Raw genomic sequence first — 23,311 nt, forward strand, 5'->3', positions numbered from 1 at the left:
CATGTGTGTAAGTGTGAACAATAGCAGCTCTAAGACGGCCTGTAGGGAGGAGAACATCTGACCCCGATACATGTGATTATGAGAGCAGTTAGGAGGTAGTCGCTCATGTGCTCACACTGAACATGAGGAGGCACGTCCCACAGCCTGGGCCCAAACTCTGTAATTGTACACTTTAAACCCACGAGGAAATTCATAATCTGCATTTAACCCATCCTTCAACTGTCAGGAGCAGAGGGACCCATCTCCAGATCTCCGACTTCTTTACACCTGCTGTATTGTGCATGTTATTGTGCAACTCAGACACAGGAAGAACCTACAAACTCCATAAATACAAAAGCCTGGTCCCATAGTGTTGTCCCAGTCTGGTCCAAAGTCTGGTACCAAAGTCTGGTCCCAGAGTGTGGTCTCAGAGTGCGGTGGTGGTGCGTGGGCTGTGTGGGCGTTTCACACGTGGAGTACAATCTCACACTGTGTGTTTGGACTGATGGGATTGTGTAACTTTCAAACAGTCACAGCTTTGATTCTGCTTCTTGTGAGCACAATATTAGTATGAGTACTAATTAATATTAGAGAACTAAACCATTTACAGGAGACAGTAAAGTAGTTTTAAAACTTCACTGACTGAAATAAAAATGATGGTTCAATCCCTGTCATGCCTCAGTGTTGTTCTTGGATAGACCTTGCTGTAGAAGTTTTCAGCTTGTCCAAGAAAGGGTGGAAGTAAAAGCCTGGAGACCAACTGGATGTATTAAGCAGGAGCAGTTTATTTACCATCAATAATACGGGCCCTGGGGGGACTTGAAAAGGCAACATAGTATGATTTCAAAAGAGAATATAATATGATCTTTGAGTGTTTAAACCCCTCGACTGAGCTTCCAGGGGAGGAGCTTTATAAAGTGTAGTGTAGTGAGACTATGAAGGCCAGGAGGCACCGGTTAGACCAGGGGTGGGCAAACTTTCTGGCTCGCGGGCCACATAGGGTCCTAAAGTTTGACTGTAGGGCCGGACAGAAGACAGGACATGATGTGTTAAGAGCTCAGATTCATTACGTTCTTATTCACATTTATCTAGGACTTCAGACGCGCCACACGTTTCATCGCTTCTGTGAAAGATTCAGAACATAAAACTGTTGAGACCTGCTCCACTGCACACCACGAGTGAATGTATATCGTGAGTTTACCATTTTTGAATATGACTAGTAACAGCTCAAAAACAAAGCTCACGCCAACAACCACAGTTACACACCTGTGAGTGTGATAAAACCTGTCTCCAAAATGTTGTACACATTAATAATTACAACTCAGAGTCCATACGTTTCCTTAATTGCTTTTTACCAATTCAAAATGGAAGCAGTGCAGTCTTATATCTTAAGCACCAACTACTTCACTCATGGTCTGAATAACTCCTGTAAGAACACTTTCCCATAAAGCATTGCGGCCAACATAATACGCCACAATAAACTCAATGTATATATAGTGCGCCATCTACTGGGAAACGCTGGAAATGCATGACAAATAAAACATCAACAAGGTTTATTATTGTAATTTATTCCAGTTCGGCGGGCCGGATTAAAAGGTTTAAAGGGCCGCATACGGCCCCTGGGCCGTAGTTTGCCCACCCCTGGGTTAGACAGAAATATGCCATAATTTAGATAATGGTATGCCAATGGTGTGCCAAGGGAAGATCATGGTGTAAATATAGCTTTTGTGATTCAATGTTAAACTGAGATTTACGTGGAAGATAAATTACTTAAATTCTCTTACAGACCTGCGTGCAAGTGTTTATTTGCCTTTCAGCCCCAGGGCAGCTGTGACTTCTGTAGTTAACCAGCTCTTTTGTAGCCAGACTGGCGCCACTTAGTGCCTCCGCTCAATTTCATTTCTCTCCAGCGACTAGATCAGGAATCAAAATACACTAGACGATTTGCAAGAACCTCTGAAGTTGTAGACCATGCACCAGCCAATCAGTGAAGAGCTGTGAAGCCACGACGTCAAACTCAAGCATCTGTCTGGGTCCCTTTTGTGGAACATCACAACAGTAAACAAAGCGTCGAGATGGATGTAGACGAAGACAGACATTCTGTGTTGGCGACGATTCCCGAGATCAAGGATTTAAAGCTGGAACAAAGAGACGTTATTGTCCTTCTTCCTACGGGATTTGGGAAAAGCTTAATATACCAGTTAGCCCCGTTAGCGGCACATTACATACATCATGACCAAATAGCAGAGATTGGTTAAATAAAAAAGTTCCCGCCTACTGTCGAGCGAATGAATCCTAATGCTGCGAGGTCAGACGGTTTCCATGAAGTGAGACCGACTGATGAATCAGACTACCTCTTCTGAGCCATTGAAGAGAGAAACTGGACCTTTTATCGCTGTCGTCTTATAAATCTGTATGAAACAATGTCAGCTCTTTAAACTATATTTTAAGGGTCACTGTGCAATTAATGCTATTACATTCACATTTTCTATTTTGCCTATATAGAATTACAGGTGTTTTTATTACTTTGACAAATCATACATTCTTACTGTCAGCTGGTAGCCTGATTCATCAGCCGGTTTTACTTCGTTTCACTTCGTACAAACCGTCTGACGTCGCAGTGTTAGGATTCGTTCGCTTGACAGTAGGCGGGTACTTTTTTTGTATTTAACCAATCGCTGCTATTTGGTCGTCACGTATGTAATAACATAACATACATGTATAACAGTGTTGGGAAGGTTACTTTTAAAATGTATTCCCCTACAGATTACAGATTACATACCCCAAAATGTAGTTTGTAACGTAATCCATTAAATTACTTAAAGTGAGTAACATAATCTGAATACTTTGGATTACCTGATTGGATGTAGAAAAGCAAAGACGAGGAAATCTTCACATAAGATGTTTTGTCTGATAAAAGAAAATAAAAAGCCCAAAATATTATTGATAGAAGAGGACACACGGTCCGCGTGGCATGGTTTCATCCTGTTAAAGCCTGTTTTAGTCCTGTTTAGACCTGGTTTAGATCTAGTTTAGACCTGGTTTTAGCCCCAGTTTAGCCCTGGTTTAGACCTGGTTTTAGTCCTGGTTTAGTCCTAGTTTAGACCTGGTTTTAGTCCTGGTTTAGATCTAGTTTAGACCTAGTTTTAGCCCCGTTTAGCCCTGGTTTAGAGCTGGTTTTAGTCCTGGTTTAGTCCTAGTTTAGACCTGGTTTAGACCTGGTTTTAGCCCCAGTTTAGCCTGGTTTAGAGCTGGTTTAGTCCTGGTTTAGTCCTAGTTTAGACCTGGTTTAGACCTGGTTTTAGCCCTGTTTAGAGCTGGTTTTAGTCCTGGTTTAGTCCTAGTTTAGACCTGGTTTAGACCTGGTTTTAGTCCTGGTTTAGACCTGGTTTTAGTCCTGGTTATAGTCCTGGTTCAATCCTGATTTAGTCCTGGTTTAGTGTCCGGCAATGAGTGGAAATACCAAAAAATAAAAAAATAAAAATAAAAAAGGGATATAGCCCAAAATGTGAAAACAAGAAAATCCCGCTGTGTAATCCATTTATTTCAACAAAGTAACTGTAATCCAATTACCTCTCACTGAAACAGTAACTGTAACTGAATACAGTTACTCATAATTTGTACTCTGATTACATAACTCCGGTACATGTAATCTGTTACTCCCCAACACTGCTGGTATATTAAGCTTTTCCCAAATCCCGTAGGAAGAAGGACAATAACGTCTTTCCCCTTGATAAAATTCACCAAACATTCTCTATGTTCCGGCTTTAAATCCTCGATCTCGGGAATCATTGCCAACACAGAATATACGGCTCTTCGCTGATTGGCTGGTGCCCGAACTCGCACTTCCGGGGTTTTTGCGAACCTTTTAGTGTATTCTGATTCCTGACCTAGTCGCTGGAGAGAAATGAAACTGAGCGGAGGCACTAGGTCAGCCTGGCTAGTGAGCTGGGTCGTCTCTCCACAGATCTGACCTGTAACTTGCTGTGAGTTTAATACAATGTGCTTTGAAAATATACATTCTACAGACTCTGCAAAACTCCTTATACCACTACATCAGGCCCGTCTAATTGGACAGCTGTAATCTTTAAAAAAAAAACTAAAAAACTCACCAATTATGCAATTAATAAGATCTCCAAGGCCACGAATAAGGTAAAATCCATTACTTTGAAAAAACCTCGTCCTTCTCAGATCCTGGCAATCAACCAAGTGTTTAGAGCAAACAGCCTGTCAGGAAGATGAATGCGGCGGGCGAGCTTTAGCGTACAGTATACGGGAACGGAGCTGCTCACGGTCCTCAGCAGGGTGTATTTATAGTCACACACACACGCCACGGGAGCCGCACTGTCCTCAGCAGGATGTATTTATAGGAGCGTACACACAATCGCCTTGGGAGGAGGAGATGCCAATTATAGAAACCAGAGACAGCACAATCAGCTGCATCGGAGGAAAAGACGGTACCGCAACATAGGCCAGAGCTAAGTACTGCTACGGCTTATTTTTAGATCTATGGAGAATCTTCGTTTAATAGTAAAGTCTATTCCAGGACGCACCAGCTCAGAATCACTGAAGTACGACTATTAAAATGTTCTGTAGCTGATTTTTACTAAAATGTAATATTTCAGGCCTGGAAAAGTCATGGACATTTGTAAATTCAATGAAAGTTTTGGAAAAGTCATGGAATTTTAGTAACGCCAGGGTTCTGTTTTAAATTTGTCTTGGCGTTTGTACAAGTATTTCGTGTTTTGTAAAACGTGGATTTGTTTTCAAGATGTAAAAGTGTATTCGAAATGTAATTTTGTTTTCAAACTTGTTAATGTGTATTGTGAAATGTAAAAGGGTTTTGCACTTGCCGGCCAACGTAGTTAAGTTCTCATGAGGCTATTATGATTATTTCTGAACGTCTGCACCTTTCGTTTAAAAGAGACGACAATAAATGCACCGACAGGATTTTGAATGTTCAAAAACTATAATACCATATCATAAGGTGAGTGGAAAGGGTTAACATTTCATATTTAGTCCTAAAAGTCTGATCAATTCTACACATGTAGAACATGCACTGTTATTTATGACTTGTTACTGTCATTTCATTTCATTTTAAAGTAATTCATTACATTACAATATTACTGTATTTAAAATGTAAAATATTACACGACTATTGCAGCACTTTAACTTACTCTCACCAAAATAACTGTGAAGATTCTGAACTTTTGCGCCATATATGGACTGAACCAGCACTAAACCAGGACTAAACCAGGACTGTTACAGGACTAAATTCGGACTGATTCCAGGACTGAAGAGGAGAACTAAACCAGAATTGAACTAGGACTAAAACAGGACTGACTGTCGGGACGGGCTCAAAGGTGACCACAGGAGAAAGGAGCGGCTCAGCTCCGCACCTCACGGAGGTAAGAGCGGCTGTCGCCCGATTGCTCTTTATGGACACCCTGCTGCGCGGGCTTGCGGTCCTGATTTCAGCAACTATTTGCGGGTACCCGACCTGCTGCAAGACTCTGCTACAGCCACGTAACTTCTCCCTTCCTTCAGCGTGTCCAGAAGTCCAACTTTTTGTGTGATGGTTAGATCTTTCTCTGCCTTTTGGGTGCGAGCGCAGGAGCCTTTGTCGGTGCCGAAAGTTTCGTCGACATTGTGGGTTTTGTCGGGGAGAAAACTTGCAAACATACAGCACTTCAGAATCACACTGCTAGAGATCCAACATTTATTTAAATTTGGCAGCTGAACACATTCTGTACTGTACAGGAGACAGGAGTCCCTCAGCCAATCAGGACGCAGCGGGAGGAACGCAATACATGTTCATACACTGTAAAAACAAATGACATGCAAAAAATTTGTGAGACCGTGAAAAGTGAACCATGATAGAGCGAGGGACGACTGTAAAGGTCTTAAGAGTTCTGCGCCGGTCCTTTCGCCCACGGTCACCTGACGGTCTACATGGGCGTTTCACTGCTGCTGATATCATGGTGATATTAGCTAATTTGTATGTAGAAAAACCCACCACTTCAATCCAGGTTAAAAAAGTATTGTAACCGCATTACTCACATTTGTACCAAGTAAAATATTAATTTTTTTTTCCCCTGTAATGTTGTAACATTACTGCGTTACAGCAAAAAGCAACGTATTACAGTAATTTGTTACTTTTATAACGCATTACTCCCAACACTGCATGTAGGTGCTGTAAAGTCATGGAAAATTCACTTTAGGTCATGAAAAAGTCATGGAAAAGTTTTGAAATGCTGTCAGTGAAAAAGCGTGGGAACCCTGAACCCAGTCAAAGTGGCAGCTACATACGGTTCGTTTAACCGACAAAAACCTCCAATCACAAAAAGCTACCAGATATGCGGGTGCCACATTTTGAGACCCAAACACGTAAACTTCTGCAATTTCACTGCAAAGTATTTCCCCTCCGCATGTCCTCACAGCGCCACGTATTCCTCCCGTGGCACACCCTCGCCGTGGGAAAAGGTGCCAATTATAGCCACTCTGTGATTAGCTTCCTCTCGCGCTAGCCCCTCGCTACCTATGCCCGCGCTAATCCTTTGTTATTAATTATATCTTCCGACACGACAAGCCTACACAGTTCTCCCGGTGTCAGCGCCCCGCCGTATCCATGGCAACAGCCTCCCGGTCCTCTCACTGTACGAGTATGTGTGAGCGTGTGTGTGTGTGTGCAGGGAGAGACGAAAAGCGGGTCGAGGTGTCGCAAAGACGAGCGCGGGGCTGACAGGACGGGTGTAAGTTAATCGGAGCTAATGGAAAAGCGAGAGGGAGACGCGCGCAGGGCTCAGGAGCACCCGTGGGTGTTCACAAGTCTGCACAGGAACAGCACAGCAGCTTCCTCCCGCTTGCTTCACAGTCGTCTCTATTCATGTGCTTCGGCGGACTGTTTACGGTGGACTTTTCCCCATTCAGAAGATAAAATATTTTGTTTTTATCGTTAGTCGCTATGACAACGGCTCTAATTTCTCATCATCCAGAAGCGAGCCGGGATGAGTTTTAAACAAATTTTTTCTAATTTAAAGCCAAAATTCAATATAAACACAGGGTTCCCACGGTCATGGAAATTCTGGAAAAGTCATAGAAATTGAAAATGTCATTTTTCCAGGCCTGGAAAAGTCACAGAATTTTGTAAACTCAATGAAAGTTTTGGGAAAGTCATAGAATTTTAATGTCTTTTTAACACAACTGCAGCATTCTGTTAAGTTATCGTTAAACTATTATGGTTATTTCTTGAACGTATGTGCTTTTTGTTTGAAAGAGACGACAGTAAATGCACTGACAGCAGACTCCTGCACCGGGTCGGGTACCTGTGGGCAAATCGCTGCTGAAACAGGTGGGTCTACACCAGGATTAATCTTGGATTTAACAGAGAGAGAGAAATCCAAGCCCGCGGAGCAATGTGTCCGCAAAGCACGATCGGGCGACGGGTGCTCTTATCCCTGTGCTGTGCAGCGCTCTGCACCGGTCCTTTCACCTGAGGTCACCCAATGGTGCACTCAGGCTCATCTCCGAGCCCGTCCTGACAGTGTGTCCTGGTTCAATTCTGGTTTAGATCTGGTTTAGTCCTCCTGGTTCAGTCCTGGATTCAGTCCTAGGTTAGTCCTGAGTTAGTCCTGGGTTAGTCCTGGGTTAGTCCTGGGTTAGTCCTGGGTTAGTCCTGGGTTAGTCCTGGGTTAGTACTGGTTCAGTCCGTGGTGTGTGCGGCGCAAAAGTCCAGCATCTCGATCAGTGTTTCTTCTGTTCAGTAAATAAAGCCTGTGAAGTGATGACAGTCGAGTCCCGTCTGTGATTTGTGTTTATATTGAAGAAAGTGTAACTATTTCATGATTATAATTCTTGAAGTCACAACTTTTCGATTCGTATTCTGATAGATGCTTTAGTTTTAATGATTTTAATTTGTGCGTGGTTTATCATGGGCACAGGCAGGTAACAGGTGAAATGTTAACAGGTCCGGGCGGGTGCGGGTTTAACTTTGATATAATCGTGGGTTTACGGGCAGGTGCGGCGTTGAACTGTACTGTGATGGACTCGTGCACCGTAGACTCTGACTGACAGTATTTTGAATGTTAAAAACTAGAATACCAAACCATAAGGTGAGGCGAAAGAGTTAACATTTCATATTTAACCCTAAAAGTCAGTTAAATTCTACACATGTAGGTGCTATGAAGTCATGGGAGATTCACTTTAGGTCATGAAAAAGTCATGGAAAATTTTTGAAATTTTGTTAGTGAAAAAGATTGGGAACCATGTAAACATCAACATAAATTTTATGAAACATTTTTGCTACAAACATTTTTATGAATGTGTAGAACTGACACGGCTACAGTAGTGGTTTCTGCTTGATTAGGGCGCCCTCTTCAGGCTGTCTTTGTAACTTACACTGTTGGTAATTATTTTTGTGATATTTTCTTGCATGTAATTGAAATGATTAAACTGCAATATGACGTTTATTATTTATTTTTTCAGAATGTTAACTGTGATATTCTTTAGCCTACAAGGTGAGAATTGTCTGCATAATTATTTGCTAATTAAGTAAAAAGTAGGATCAATTCTCGACCTGTGAATTAACCTGGAATAACAAAGCCGATTCTGCATTTCATTACATTTATTTTATAGGCTACATTTTAATTCGCCTTAATATGAAAAGAACAAAGACTTAATTCTTAATGAACAAATAGCTTATTAAATTATTCTCTCTAATTGAATCTCTCTCTGTTTTTAATTTGTTGATGATTATTTATGTTTTGATTTGTCTGTATTGTGATTTTAATGTCTTTCTTATTATGTAAAGTGCTTTGAAGTACTTTGTGTATGAATTCTGCTATACAAATAAACTTGCTTTGCCTAAAAGTACAGTACTCTCTCTACATATAAATATAACTACGTAACTTCATGGATATAACCAGATGTCCCGATTTACCTGGAAAAGTCCCAGTTTTGTTTCCTGCATCCCCCGTCCCAGCAGATTTATCCAAAACAAAACATTCATTTGTCCCAGTTTTATACAAGAAATGCCCCAGATGTTCTTATTTTTGACCAATTTGAAACCCAGCCTCTGTAAAGACAAAAATATTGTCATTCTTTTCAGCTAAAATACAGAAAACTGTGTCAAAAAAAAAAAATGCACCAAGTCTCTCAAATTTTATACTGACCCACAAGTGAGTCGAGAATTGACTATTTTAGTAATTTCCCTTGTGGATCATTAAAGTCTAGGTCTAATTTTACATGCTCTTTTCACAGTTTTATTTATACCAACCATCCAAACCCGGGTATGTCCCAGTTTAGAATTATAAAAAGCTGGTCACCCTGTTCACGGAGATCCATCACCTGCACGATCCCATGGAAATATAAAGTTAAAGCCACACTTCAGAACATTCTCCATAGAGATAGAAATGTTTTAGTCATACTCTGGAAGATTATAGTTAAAGGAACAACATTATAAGTTTGTGGAGATGCAAGCGCGCTTATAGTCAGGATTAATGCTTTTCTACATTTTTAAAGGGACAGTTCAGAATTTTGGACATAGGATCTCATTTCCTAGTGAGCCACAGTGTTGGAGAAGTGTGGAGACACTTTTTAAAATTTTCCATCCAGTCCTTGTATTTGCAGAGGTCACTGGTGCTAGACTAGTGCATGTTAATGGCCATAGTTATCCTGCCACTAAAAACAGTCTTACCCACTCCACAAAACACCCGAAGCAAATCTGTTATTACACCAGACTGTCCATGTGAATGCCTGTGTCGATAGAATAATTTAGAAGTAAAACCAACCTTGCATTTGAAGGATTTATGTCTGAACAGCAGCAGCTAGTTCTTCTGATAGAAAGCTTGGCAGAGGCGGACTGATATATGAGAAAATAGTCCCTTAACATTTGACGATTCATGCGATGTAAGGTTAGTTTTCCATCCATTTTTCATCCATTTTTTTCCGCTTATCCGGGGAAGCCTGAGCAGGGACTCCCAGACTTCCCTCTCCACACACACTTCCTCCAGCTCCTCCAGGGTGATCCTGAGGTGTTCCCAGGCCAGCCCAGAGACATAGTCCCTCCAGTGTGTCCTGGGTCTCCTTCTGGTGAGACATGCCCAGAAAACCTCTCCTGGGAGCTGTCGAGGAGGCACCCGGAACAGTTGCCCGAGCCACCTCAACTGACTCCTCTCGACGTGGAGGAGCAGCGGCTCTACTCCGAGCTCCTCCCGTGTGACTGAGCTCCTCACCCTATCTCTAAGGGAGCGCCCAGAAACCCTGCAAAGGAAACTCATTTCGACCGCTTGTATCCGCGATCTCGTCCTTTCGGTCATTACCCAGAGCTCATGACCACAGGTGAGGGGAGGAACGTAGATTGAGCGGTAAATCAGGAGCTTTGCCTTTCGACTCAGCTCCCTCTTCACCACAACGGTCCGATACAGCGACCGCATCACGACAGACACTGCAATCTCACGTTCCGTCCTCCCCTCACTCGAGAACAAGACCCCGAGATACTTGAACTCCTCCACTTGAAGCAGAGACTCTCCAACCTCCTGCAGACGGCAAGACACCTTTTTCCAGTCGAGAACCATGGCCTCGGTTTTGTAAGAGCAGATCTTCACTGAGACTAAGCTGTAGTTATTCGCCTTTAAAGTGGTACCACACACTGAAATGAAAGTCAAATGAAAACAGAGTCTTAACAGAATTATGTCATTGCACACGTTTTATTAGGAAACACATTGTCCTATCAAGCACGAACATGAATACGATACACACAGTTCGCTGGTGTCCAAAATGTAAACTTGAAAAACCCACGAGAAACAAGAAAAAGTGTGCGTCAAACAGCAAAACAGCAGTGATCCAAACCACATAACCCCGCCCACCAACAGCGCGCACAGGAAAATAGGCTGCCTGTATTATTTATGAACTACATCAAATGGTGGAGATTCTGGAAGAGGCCGCATGGAAAAACATCGACTCATCAACTTCTGAAATACAAAATCCTTCCCTTTTGAACTGAAAATCTGTGAAAATGTGAAGATTTATAGAACCAAATTTTGTCCAAACTAATAAAACCCATAGAAATGAAAAGTATTAGACCAAAATATACTTATAAATTCATATGTTCTTCCTCGGTTTGTTATTGCAGCAGAAAATCTTAAAGGTTTTGTGCATTTTTTTTTACATTTTAAGTTAAAAAATAAACTTTCAACAGTAAAAAAAAGGTTGTATGTAAAATGTGTTGCCATAAAAACATTAAATATTTTATCACAATAATGTTACAAGTGTCTGAAAGAAAACAAGTTACAAGTTTGTTGCTTTAACACAAATGCACTGAAAAAACTGAATATGCAGGAACAGTTTTGCCAAGTCAGTGTGAGCAGGTTGCAACACGCAGATAAATCCTGAGAAGCAAAAGAGACACTACATTTGTATATTTATATTGTATCATCCTAACTTTAGTAACACTAGTCCTAGATTTAAAGGGCCAATGTCATGCAAAATTGACTTTTCAGAGTTTTCTATCTTCCAAGATGTGTGGGCCTTGTATTTGTCACCCAAGTGGTTTTTAGATTAATTCTGCATTTTTTTTAACAAATTGCAGCGTATTTCTGCCACCCTCCCACATGACAACGAACTAAAGCTGCTACAACGACGACGCGTTTGACGTAGCAGACAGTGTTGGGGAGTAACAGATTACATGTACCGGAGTTATGTAATCAGAGTACAAATTATGAGTAACTGTATTCAGTTACAGTTACTGTTTCAGTGAGTGGTAATTGGATTACAGTTACTTTGTTGAAATAAATGGATTACACGGCGGTATTTTCCTGTTTTCACATTTTGGCTATTCCATTTTTTTGTTCTGTTGTGTTTGGTAATTCCACTCATTGCCTGACACTAAACCAGGTCTAAACCAGGACTAAACCCAGGTCCAATCCAGGTTTAAACCAGGACTAAAACCAGGTCTAAACTAGGTCTAAACCAGGACTAAACCAGGAATAAACCAGGACTAAAACCAGGTCTAAACCAAGTCCAAACCAGGTATAAACTAGGTCTAAACCAGGAATACACCAGGAATAAACCAGGATTTAACAGGACTAAATCATGCTGCTTGGACCGTGTCTCCTACTCTTCTTCTATCAGTAATATTTTTAATTTGGTTCAGTAAAGTCTGGACTTTTTATTTTTTTTTATCAGACAAAACTTCTTATGTTACGATTTCCTCGTCTTTGCTTCTCTACAGTAAATCAAGTAATCTAAAGTATTCAGATTACATTACTCACTTTAAGTAATTTAATGGATTACGTTACAAACTACATTTTGGGGTGTGTAATCTGTAATTTGTAGGGGAATACATTTTAAAAGTCACCCTCCCAACACTGGTAGCAGAAATCAGCATTTCGCACCCGTCCCCGTCCCCTGCTTCCATCTGCGTCGGCTGAAAATTCCCACATGAACACCTCAACAAAAGTGACAGCATAAGCTCATTGTTCTACACTGCAGGCTACACAATATAATCATTTTATCTACTAGCGTTTATCAGTACTCTACCAATCAGTAATGTTCAGCTGATGCTCCTCAAAGTCCTCGTCTGATTCCAGGTCCAACACATGCGGCTGAACGCGCTGTATCTCCATGATGAATAAAAGTTTATTTCTACCACTATCAGGGTCACGTCTGTCTCCCCCTCCCTCCCTGAGATGGCGGAGGAAGGGCGGCTCACTCAGAGCCTACGTCACGTTTGGAGGGCGGAGCCTGTGCTTTCTCAGGACGGGCGGGGGGAGGAGCAATAGTCGGTCTTTCACAGTTCCTGGTCTGTGACGCCTCCAAGAAATCAGTAAGATTTCATAACTATTGTGTAATGGATGTTCCAAAACCCAAATTGTGCTTGAAGATACAATGTGAAAAGAGTTATTTTGCATGAGATGGGCCCTTTAAATACACTACAGACACAAACAGCACAACTTTGGAGTGAAATTGCAGTTCTGTTACAAAACAAAACGCAAAAGTATCTGTATCTGTGTTTCATGTATGTGCAGTTTCCCCATAGTGTCTCTACAGTTTGAACTCAATTTTATACAACATTTGTACGTAAAATTTGTAAATTACAGACATTTTTTTAAACATGTAGTGAGGTAAAATAAAGGCACATGTCTTGTAAAAATTACTTAAAACTGGGGTGATTGATTTTCAAATACGTGCATGACTTTATCTGGCAGTTGGACAAGCTTCAGAACAGCTTTTTAAGGCAAGAAGTGAAACACGGTGAAGCCCCAACGCACTCGTCTCTAAAGGGAACATAGCGGTTATCAGAGCCTGTCTAACGTGATTTTAAAAACCAGGGGTGTAACGATATCCAAGTCTCACGATACGATATTATCATGATATGAACCTCACGATACGATATTTATTGCGATATAGTAGGGAAGCTCACGAAAACTGTTAATATGCTACTTTTTTCCTCTTAAAATGCCTTGACAAGACTTAATCCAAAGCACTAAGACTTAAAAGTGTTAGAACTGTTATTTCTTCTTGTAATCTGCACTGAAATGGAGCAAAGGATCATGGTCTATGTAGTTCCCTCTGTCTTTTTTTAGCTATTGCTGCATCATAACTCTTAATTTAAGCAAAGAGACTTGTAATTTGATATATTGTGATGGTTCATGATATTATTGTGAGAACTTTGACGATACGATATCACGATATTTCGGTTATTGTTACATCTCTATTAAAAACTCTTTACAGTGAGAGACACGCACAGCAAACAGAGGTGGCCTCATGTGTTACAAAGTGCTGCTTTGACATGCTTTACGTGAAATCAGACCCCAGCTTTAAGTCGAACAAATACAAACGGTTTAGTTAGAACTTATTTTTTACCAAAGCACAATATCTCACAATGGAAATGCACTATTGTTTTTCTGTGTATTTACAGATTCCTTAAAATACTATGTCATCAGAATGTTCAAAACGATGAAATGGTGGCAACTGGAGGCAAAAGTGAGATCCCATATTTTCAATTAGGTATTGAAGCCTAAATAGTATTTGAGCGTCACAAAACATTTAATATGTTGTAATGATGATGAGTGTGTCTAATAGTCTCCTAACATTAAAAAACACAAGGTAAAATACTAGTTTAGCAGTGCACATTTGCCAGAAGTATCGTAATGTTTAACACGTTATGACCACTGTTGTAAGTTACTTCAAATTTGTAATGTGTTATTTATGACTTGTTACTGTCATTTCAAAGTCATTCGTTACATTACAATATTACAGTGTTTAAAATGTAAAACATTACACGACTATTGCAGAACTTTAAGTTACTCTCAACAAAATAACTGAGTGAAGATGCCGAACTTTTATATGGACTGAACCAGGACTGAATCAAGGACTGAATCAAGGACTGAACCCAGAGTAAACCAGGTCTAAACCAGGACTAAACCAGGTCTGAACCAGGTCTAAACCAGGTCTAAACTAGGTCTAAACTAGGTCTAAACCAGGACTAAACTAGGACTAAACCAGGACTAAACCAGGACTAAACCAGGTCTAAACCAGGTCTAAACTAGGTCTAAACCAGGACTGAATCAAGGACTGAATCAAGGACTGAACCCAGAGTAAACCAGGTCTAAACCAGGTCTAAACCAGGACTAAACTAGGTCTAAACCAGGACTAAACCAGGTCTAAACCAGGTCTAAACCAGGTCTAAACTAGGTCTAAACCAGGACTAAACTAGGACTAAACCAGGACTAAACCAGGACTAAACCAGGTCTAAACCAGGTCTAAACCAGGTCTAAACTAGGTCTAAACCAGGACTGAATCAAGGACTGAATCAAGGACTGAACCCAGAGTAAACCAGGTCTAAACCAGGTCTAAACCAGGTCTAAACCAGGACTAAACCAGGTCTAAACCAGGTCTAAACCAGGTCTAAACCAGGTCTAAACTAGGTCTAAACCAGGACTAAACTAGGACTAAACCAGGACTAAACCAGGTCTAAACCAGGTCTAAACTAGGTCTAAACCAGGTCTAAACCAGGACTGAATCAAGGACTGAACCCAGAGTAAACCAGGTCTAAACCAGGACTAAACTAGGTCTAAACCAGGACTAAACCAGGACTAAACCAGGTCTAAACCAGGTCTAAATCAGGACTAAACTAGGTCTAAACCAGGACTGAATCAAGAACTGAACCCAGACTAAACCAGGTCTAAACCAGGTCTAAACCAGAACAAAACCAGGACTAATCTTGGACTAGGACTTGGAATCTAGGATCACCCCTTAGAGAACCCCGAGCCCGTGGAGCAGGGTGTCCTCAAAGAGCAAACAAACTTATTACTTTTATGCATCCAGTTGCCTCCATTTGGGAATGTTTTTTTTTATTTATTTATTTATTTTACAAACTACTGAACAGCCTTTCTAAAACAGTTTTTAGTTTTTGACCTTTTTGATCACCCACCGTTTCCTAACTCTCATATGTCTGTACGTCCCTGTAAACCCTCTAAAGCCCTTTGCCTTTCCTGTTATATTGTAAACGCTCCTGTATCTCTACTTCTTCTCTGCTGGCTTCTCGATCAGCTTCCCCCGGTGGTACTTCTGTCCGATGCCGTAGGGCACGTGAGCCGAGATGGTGCCCATCTCTTGCGCGCCCTCTATGTGGAACATCTGGTCGTCGAAGAAGATGTGGGGTCTGATCTTCTGCAGGAGCGGTCCCTTGGGCGCTCCGGCCAAGAACAGAGCTTCATCTATCTCCAGGCCCCAGGAGCGCAGGGTCTTGAGGACGCGGGCCCCCGAGCTGGCTGCGCTGCGGGCTGTGACGAGGAAGGTGCGGATGGGGCACTCCAGTCGCTCGTTCTTGGCGTAGAATTTTCGTTGGAGCTTTCCCAGTGCCTCCAGGAAGCATTTTAGAGGACCCTAAGACGAGAGATACAGAGGAGAGAGGGTTAAAGTGAGCTGCAAATAGAACAAAAATCTGAAATATAACAAAGACTGACAGCAGAGCAGAGGTGGAACTAAAGTAGTAACTAAAGATTTTACTCAATTAAGAATTATGTTACTTTGAAATAATATTCCTCAAGTACACAAAGTACAGAGTAGTGGACCAAGAAATTACTCAAATAAGAGTAACAAAGTATTTGGTGAAACTATAACTCAAGTAAAAGAAACGGAAAGAGTAACTACCAAAACATAAGGTCTAATTTATAATTTGAAGTCAAATAATTGAAGGAAGTTTACTTCAAAGGGACAGTGTCAGCAGTCACCTCCAGTCTCTCTCTCTAAAACCTTCAAATCAGGCAAGAAATCTAGGGGTAATAATGGACTCAGACTTGAACTTTAACAGCCACATCAAATCAATAACATCTGCAGCCTTTTACCATCTAAAAAACATAGCAAAAATCAAAGGTTTACTGTCTAAAGCAGACTTGGAGAAACTTATCCATGCGTTTGTCTCCAGTAGGTTAGATACTGTAATGTTCTGCTCACTGGTCTCTCCAAACGAGCTGTGAGACGCTGCAGAACATCCAGAACATCCAGAACATCCAGAACATCCAGAACATCCAGAACGCTGCAGCTCGGGTCCTGACTCAAACTAGGAAGTACGAGCACATAAGTCCTGTGCTCAGGTCTCTGCACTGGCTCCTGTGCCTCAGAGAATAAACTTTAAAGCAGCTCTGCTTGTACAAGTCTCTCCATGGCCGAGCACCAAAGTCCATCTGTGACATGTTAGTGTCATATGAACCATCTCACACTCTGAGGAGCTCAGGGACCGGCCTCCTGCTGGTGCCCAGAGTCACGACTAAACAAGGGGAGTCAGAGTTTCAGGTTCATGCAGCTAAAACCTGGAACAGTCTGAACATGTGAGACAGACTCTTCTGTGACGCTGTTTAAATCCAGACTCAAAACATTTCTGTTTAACTGTGCATATAACTAACACTCTTCTCTCCAATTTATGTCTCTCTTTTTTAATTTTAATCTTCATGATTATGTTTTGATTTGTTTTTATTATGATTTTAATGTATTTCTTATTCTGTAAAGCACTTTGAATAACTTTTCGAATTGTGCTGTACAAATAAACTTGCCTTGCCTACTTTCAGATCAGGTCTAATACAGGACATATTGTGAAATACTGTGCAGTTTGTCAAATGTGAAATTGAGGACGTTAAATTTATTTCATTAGGATCTGATTCAAGGAGGGAAAACTCTTGCACAACTGGTTCTGCAAAATGACCCAGCAAGAATCTATTTGAATTTTGTATTTGTGCTTGTTGTTTGTTTCGTATGTTTTTGCAACTTCTTGTAAAAGAAAAACACAAATTTGACTGTGACTTTTTAACCAAGTAAAATCAAAGTTGAGTTGTACACAAGGTTGTAGATATGTGAGCATTTCTATTCATTATTCACACTGTGAGTGTAGTGATGTATTTCTGTTTTGTTCAGCACATTCACTTTAGAATGCAGCCGATTCTTAAATATTTGATCAGGACAAAACGCAGCTCAGTTATACTTTAAACACGTTGAGAGCTCATATTAAAGTATTACTGGGCTTAAAAGCTTTACATAAACCAAGGCCAGAATAGATTCGATAAGACATTGGGGTGTGAGTAAGATTACAGCATGGACACACTGTGTCTGCACTTTTTAGTTTTAAATTGATCTTGATCTGTGCCAGAGGTAATGTAAGACCGCAGGATAAAAAGAAACTACAGGCTACTGAAGATAACATTTCGTTTTAAATTAAATGTTTTTTTTAATCATCACTGTAAAACACTTTGTTGCCTAAACAAACTCTATAACCTCAGCGAGTTCAGATGGAGATGATTGACAGGTGGTTTAACCAATCAGGGACACGCATGGTTCATCTGTATCAAAACAAACACGGCTGCTTATGAGGAAGAAAGAAAGGAAAAAAAATCAATGAGCGAAGCACCAAACTCTGTTAATCCGTGGTGAGAGAAATTTGATTTTGTAAAAAATAATGAGTAACCGATGAGCTCATTCGTTTCAGATGTGTCACTGAATCAACAAATCTGCTTGGACGGTCGTGTTTGAGCCTGGTTCAAGGTGCGACGGAGGGCGTGGTGACCAGACTGATATCCCTCTTTATAAAAATACACAGAGATATCAGTCTGGAGGTGGGACAAGATACAATTTCCACAAGACAAGACACAAGACTGGATCTACGAGAACGAGACAACTCGAGATTTTGACACGATTTACTATAAATAAATTATACAAACCAATTCCCAATTTTATTCTCACCGTTTTTGATTTCACTTCATTTAATATTTTTGCTGGAGCATGTGCTTTTTGTGACTATAGCTTCTCAAAAAATGCATCTTGCCAGTACCTTTTGCACATGGGAAAAACTCTCACAAGATCATTTTCAAAATGTGAGCACAATCTTATGGCAATTTTATCTCGTCCCATGACTACTTACGAGGCAATATAGCTTTATCTTATCTTATTGGTAATAGATATGTTGTTTTTTACACCACATGTGGCACCTGTCCATGGGTTTTAGGGTGATCAAAATCTAGCACAAGTGCCATAGTAAATAAAAATTCAAAACTAAATGTTAGCCTGTCTTTTGAATGGACAAAATTCCTCCAAATGACACCAATAACAGTAAGCTGAACCCCAAGAATAAGTACAGCTGAGTGACATGACATAATATAACACAACATAACATATAACATAACATTCTAGTTTTATCTGATATTACTGTCTTCTTGTTTAAGGAGAGTAAGAGACATGATCAGTTTCTTCACCTGTGCCAGAGGAAGGTTCTCAAAGGTCTTCTCGTGCTCGAAGAACTCGTCCAGGCCCTGCTGTTTGACGATGATCTCGGACTCGTCAGAGAAGAGCACGGCGTCCCCGTCGAAGGCCACCCGCAGCTGGGTGTCACTCAGCTGGGACTGCATCTTCTCCGGCATAAACATGGTGGCTGCTGCTATACCTGAGGAGGAACACACAGACACAGACAGACAGGTTAGATCTGCATCATTCATGTGTGAGATCAGGTGTTAGATTGTGTTTATGTTGTACAATGGAGGGTTTGTTAAACACTACAGCAGGGAAGGAAATGTGCCTCAGAATGTCAATACTACGATATTATTAGAAATACAATTAGAATATGAATTTGCGCAATTTCCAGCAGTTTGTTGTTGGTTTTTCAAAAAGATAAATTCACAAATGTTGTTTGTACGTATGACCTATCAGTGTCTAAATTCTAAAACTCACAGCATTTTAACAACATTATTGTAAGATGAGACCAACACCTGTATTATAAATATTATTGACATGTGGAGGGTCCGCCACTTGCTCGGATGTGTCAAGAGTAGGGATGGGCATTCGATGAAATTTTCTTAATCAATCGTCGGAAGAATTAACGATCGATTATCGATTAATCATTAACGTTTTTATATTAAAATGATCATCATTATTATTATTACTATCTGCACTACTAATCTGCATAAATAAATTAAACTTTACGACATATAAACCGTAACGACTCTAGAGCCACATCAGCCCGTTTGACATTATAATGTGTTTAATTCAGTTTTGCGCAACTCTCACAGAAACGAAACTTAAAACCGCATCGCTAATTTGCATAAACTAAGCGAAGATAAAACTACAGCTCTTGTGTCGCTGATGCAGGTCAATTTCTGTTGGATTAAAAGACATGACTCAGTGGAATACAGGTTAGTGTGACCATATTTGCGTTTGTCAAAACCAGGACACCGTACGGGGGGAGGGAGGTGGGGACTCGTCATCGACATTGAGCGACTCTCACCTGGTAAAACTTTTTCCCACTGGACACAGAAACATATGTGCTGCTTTATACACTGTGCACATGGCCTCACACTTGTCCCGAACGCAACGGAAAGCGTGGAATTTCTTGTACAAGTATCGTTAAATACACATTTGTGCTTCGGTACGTTGCAGACTGACCGACTGTTTGTGTTTGCTCGCTCCTTCTGAGTGCAGAGAGACACATGTACGGACCCCTGTTTGGTCACACTACACACAGCAACCTACATTTGGTTTGTCGATTAAAATGAACGTAATTGATGAAATTCTTAATGACCAATTATCGAATAATCGACTAATCATGCCCATCCCGAGTCAAGAGTGTTCCACAGTATGGCATTGAACTTGTCAATCTCCATGGAGACAAACAGGGACCAGGCCAAGTTACAAGTAACATATATGGAGAGGCAAGCCCACTTATAGAAGAACTGCTCAAAGGACTTTTTGTTGCAGTGCAAAAAAGTGTTACCTGGAATTATGTATTTGTATAACTGACTGCAGTTTATTATCCTGATTCATCAGACGGTTTCACTTCGTGGAAACCGTCTGACCTCGCAGCATTAGGATTCATTCGCTCGACGGTAGGCAGGTACTTTTTTTATTTAACCAGTCGCTGCTATTTGGTCATGACGTATGTAATGCGCCAAATCCCGTAGGAAGAAGGGCAATAACGTTTTTCCCCTTGATAAAATTCGCCAAACATTCTCTTTGTTAAATCCTCGATCTCGGGAATCGTTGCCAACACAGAATGTCTGTCTTCGTCTACATCCATCTTGACCGTTTTGTTTACTGTTGTACCATAAAAAGGACCCAGACAGGCGCTTGAGTTTGACGTCATGGCTTCACAGCTCTTCGCTGATTGGCTGGTGCGAGGTCTACAACTTTCTGGGTTCTTGCAAACCATCAAGTGTATTCAGATTTCTGACCTAGTCGCTGGAGAAATGAAATTGAGCAGAGGCAGTAGATGGCACCAGCCTGGCTAGCAGTTTATACACATTTCATTTAAAGGCGCACTATTTAATATTTCTGATGAAGTGTCTACCGCCTGATCGTAAAGCAGACCCTACACCAGAAAACTTACACAGTACCCCTTTAATATTCCAGTTTTCTCAGTGTTAATGCTCCTGTTTAAACATCAGGGGTGGGACGAGATACAAATTTAACAAGATGAGACACACCATAATGTTCAGTCCACGGGAAAACAAGACGAGATTTTGACATAATTTGTAATAAATACGGTAAATAGTATAATCCATTTCACAATTTTGGCTTCCCTAATTTTTTTATTTTATTTATGTAATACTTTAGCGGTCATTGTAGTACTGAACTACAGCTTCTCAAATTGTATAACTCTCCAGCTTTGAACTCTTTTTAAGTCTAAGGTAAAGTTAAATTCAGGAGGAAACTATCCCATAAGATAATTTTTCTCACATGTGCATGATCTTGTGGCAATTTTGTCTCACGATATCTTGTGGCACGACATCAAAGTCACTTACACTTTGCTGACTCTGCTGGAAAAGTGTAGCCAGGCTGGTGCCACCTAATGCTTCCTCTCGATTTCATTTCTCTTCAGCCACTAGGTCAGGAATCGGAATACGCTTGCAAGAAACCCGGAAGTGCGAGTTCGGGCACCAGTCAATCAGCGAAGAGCCATATATTCTATGTTGTCAACGATTTCAGAGATCGAGGATTTAAAGCCGGGACAAAGAGAATGTTTGGTGAATTTTATCAAGGGGAAAGACGTTATTGACCTTCTTCCTACTGGATTTGGAGCATTACATACGTCACAACCAAACAGCAGTGATTGGTTAAATAAAAAAAGAACCCGCCTACCGTCAACCGAACGAATCCTAATGCTGCGAGGTCAGAGCTGATGAATCAGGCTAGGAAAAGTGACCGTGTGCGTGTGAAATGTACAGTTTGATATTTCCACATGAGCACAGATGCAGTGAACTGTGTATTGTGGCCCATTTTTCCATAGGACTAAAACATCCAAACAGTCCACAAATGATAAACCTGTTTACATTTTATGAAATTTACATGTTCTAGACCACAATCACATCTGAGGGACTGAAATATTACTACTACTACTTACACAGCCTTATGCAGAATGCCATTAAAACACTATTTGCTGCATAAACAAATCTCTCGGCTTTTGTTACTGGTGAAACACGCTGTAAACAAACATGTCACCGTGTCATCCTCTCTAAATGAACCATACTGTATTATAGACACATTGTTATTCTGGTTGTGTCGCAAAATCCTTATTCTCATTCCATACTCAGCCATACGAGCTCGCATTCATTACATACACATGGACAGGCAAGACAGAACAGAACACAGATTGATGGAGGGGACAAGAGCTACTGTATCTGTTGACTGCTGAAGAAATGCTCTTGAATTAACATTTAAACGTGACAGTTTTTTAGAATGAGTTGAGTTTATAATGGTGTAATCAGTGAGTGCGTATACATGCACATCAGTAACCCGGTTATTAGCCATACCCCGGTTATGTCAGTATTCGTGTTACTGCGTTTACATGCGCACTGAGAAACCGGGATACTCATATCCACGTATACATGATCAAATGGAGTATCCCGGTTTCTTGACATAATCTTACAAATGCGCAGGCGCAAAAATTAACTTAAATCAATTTCATAAACCAGGAAAAATACAAACCGTGAGCTCCTTTAGCATAAGAAGCTAAGGAGCTACGAGATCTCCCACAATCCACTGTGCAGATTCTTCATTAAAATCTTCTGCATAAATAAACTCAACTTTACAACATATAAACCATAAACACTATAGACACATCAGCCCGTTTGATCAGATAATTCAGCTGTGATCACATTTGTTTACGTTTTACAGAAACGAAACTTAAGACCGTTTGGCTAATTAGCATAAACTGTTAGCGGCGATAAAAACAACTCGCTCCTTGTGCCGCTGATGTGATCAGTTTCTTTTGGACTAAATGACACGACTCTGTGGATTATGTGTGTTATTTCTGTGACAGAAGAGGCGCTAATGATGGTAAGTGTGTTTCGTGCGTATAGAGTATAGGAGATAGTTCATGTTTTAGCTTTTCAGCGTCACACGAGTGCAGGTCGTACGAGTGCAGATTGTACGTGTGCAGGTTTAGCGCAGCTCTTAATTTTACAGTCATTTCACTCGTTTGGTCACTTTATTTATATTGGTCAATTTATTTATGTCACTACTGTTGTGTTGAGAGGCTGGAAAGTGTCTTTTGGACGCATGCGCACTCAACTTTATGTTGCAGTAACCGGGGTACTGCGTTTACATGCCACAAGTAACCCGGTTACTATCGGAATAAACCAGCTACAGTAACCCGGTTTCTAATAACCGGGATACTGCCATAACCGGGTTACTGAAACCGGGTTACTGCGTATACATGCACCATCAAGAAACCGGGATACTCAAAAAACCCGATCATAACCGGGTTATTGATGTGCATGTATACGCACTCAATTACTACCATATTTAAAAGGCCCATATTATAAGGCTGTGTTGGATTTTTGAATTGAATCTT

At 40.8% G+C, this 23,311-nt stretch overlaps 1 protein-coding gene across 1 annotated transcript in view; it reads right to left on the reverse strand.

The window, feature by feature from the left end:
- Positions 1 to 10,666: 10,666 nt before the first annotated feature.
- LOC110164235 (cytosolic 5'-nucleotidase 1A-like) overlaps positions 10,667 to 23,311 on the reverse strand; it is a 28,797-nt gene continuing 16,152 nt past the window's right edge. Inside the window, exons 5-6 of the mRNA XM_055149501.1 lie at positions 18,723 to 18,910; positions 10,667 to 15,867 (exon numbers count right to left, since the gene is read on the reverse strand). Of these exons, the coding sequence (XP_055005476.1) occupies positions 15,502 to 15,867; positions 18,723 to 18,910 (554 nt within the window). The 3' untranslated portion in view covers positions 10,667 to 15,501. The remainder of the gene's footprint in view (positions 15,868 to 18,722; positions 18,911 to 23,311) is intronic.

The sequence above is a fragment of the Boleophthalmus pectinirostris genome, unplaced genomic scaffold (assembly GCF_026225935.1).
Source record: "Boleophthalmus pectinirostris isolate CB_2022bp ecotype Guang Dong unplaced genomic scaffold, ASM2622593v1 HiC_scaffold_13, whole genome shotgun sequence".
Taxonomy (NCBI): domain Eukaryota; kingdom Metazoa; phylum Chordata; class Actinopteri; order Gobiiformes; family Gobiidae; genus Boleophthalmus; species Boleophthalmus pectinirostris.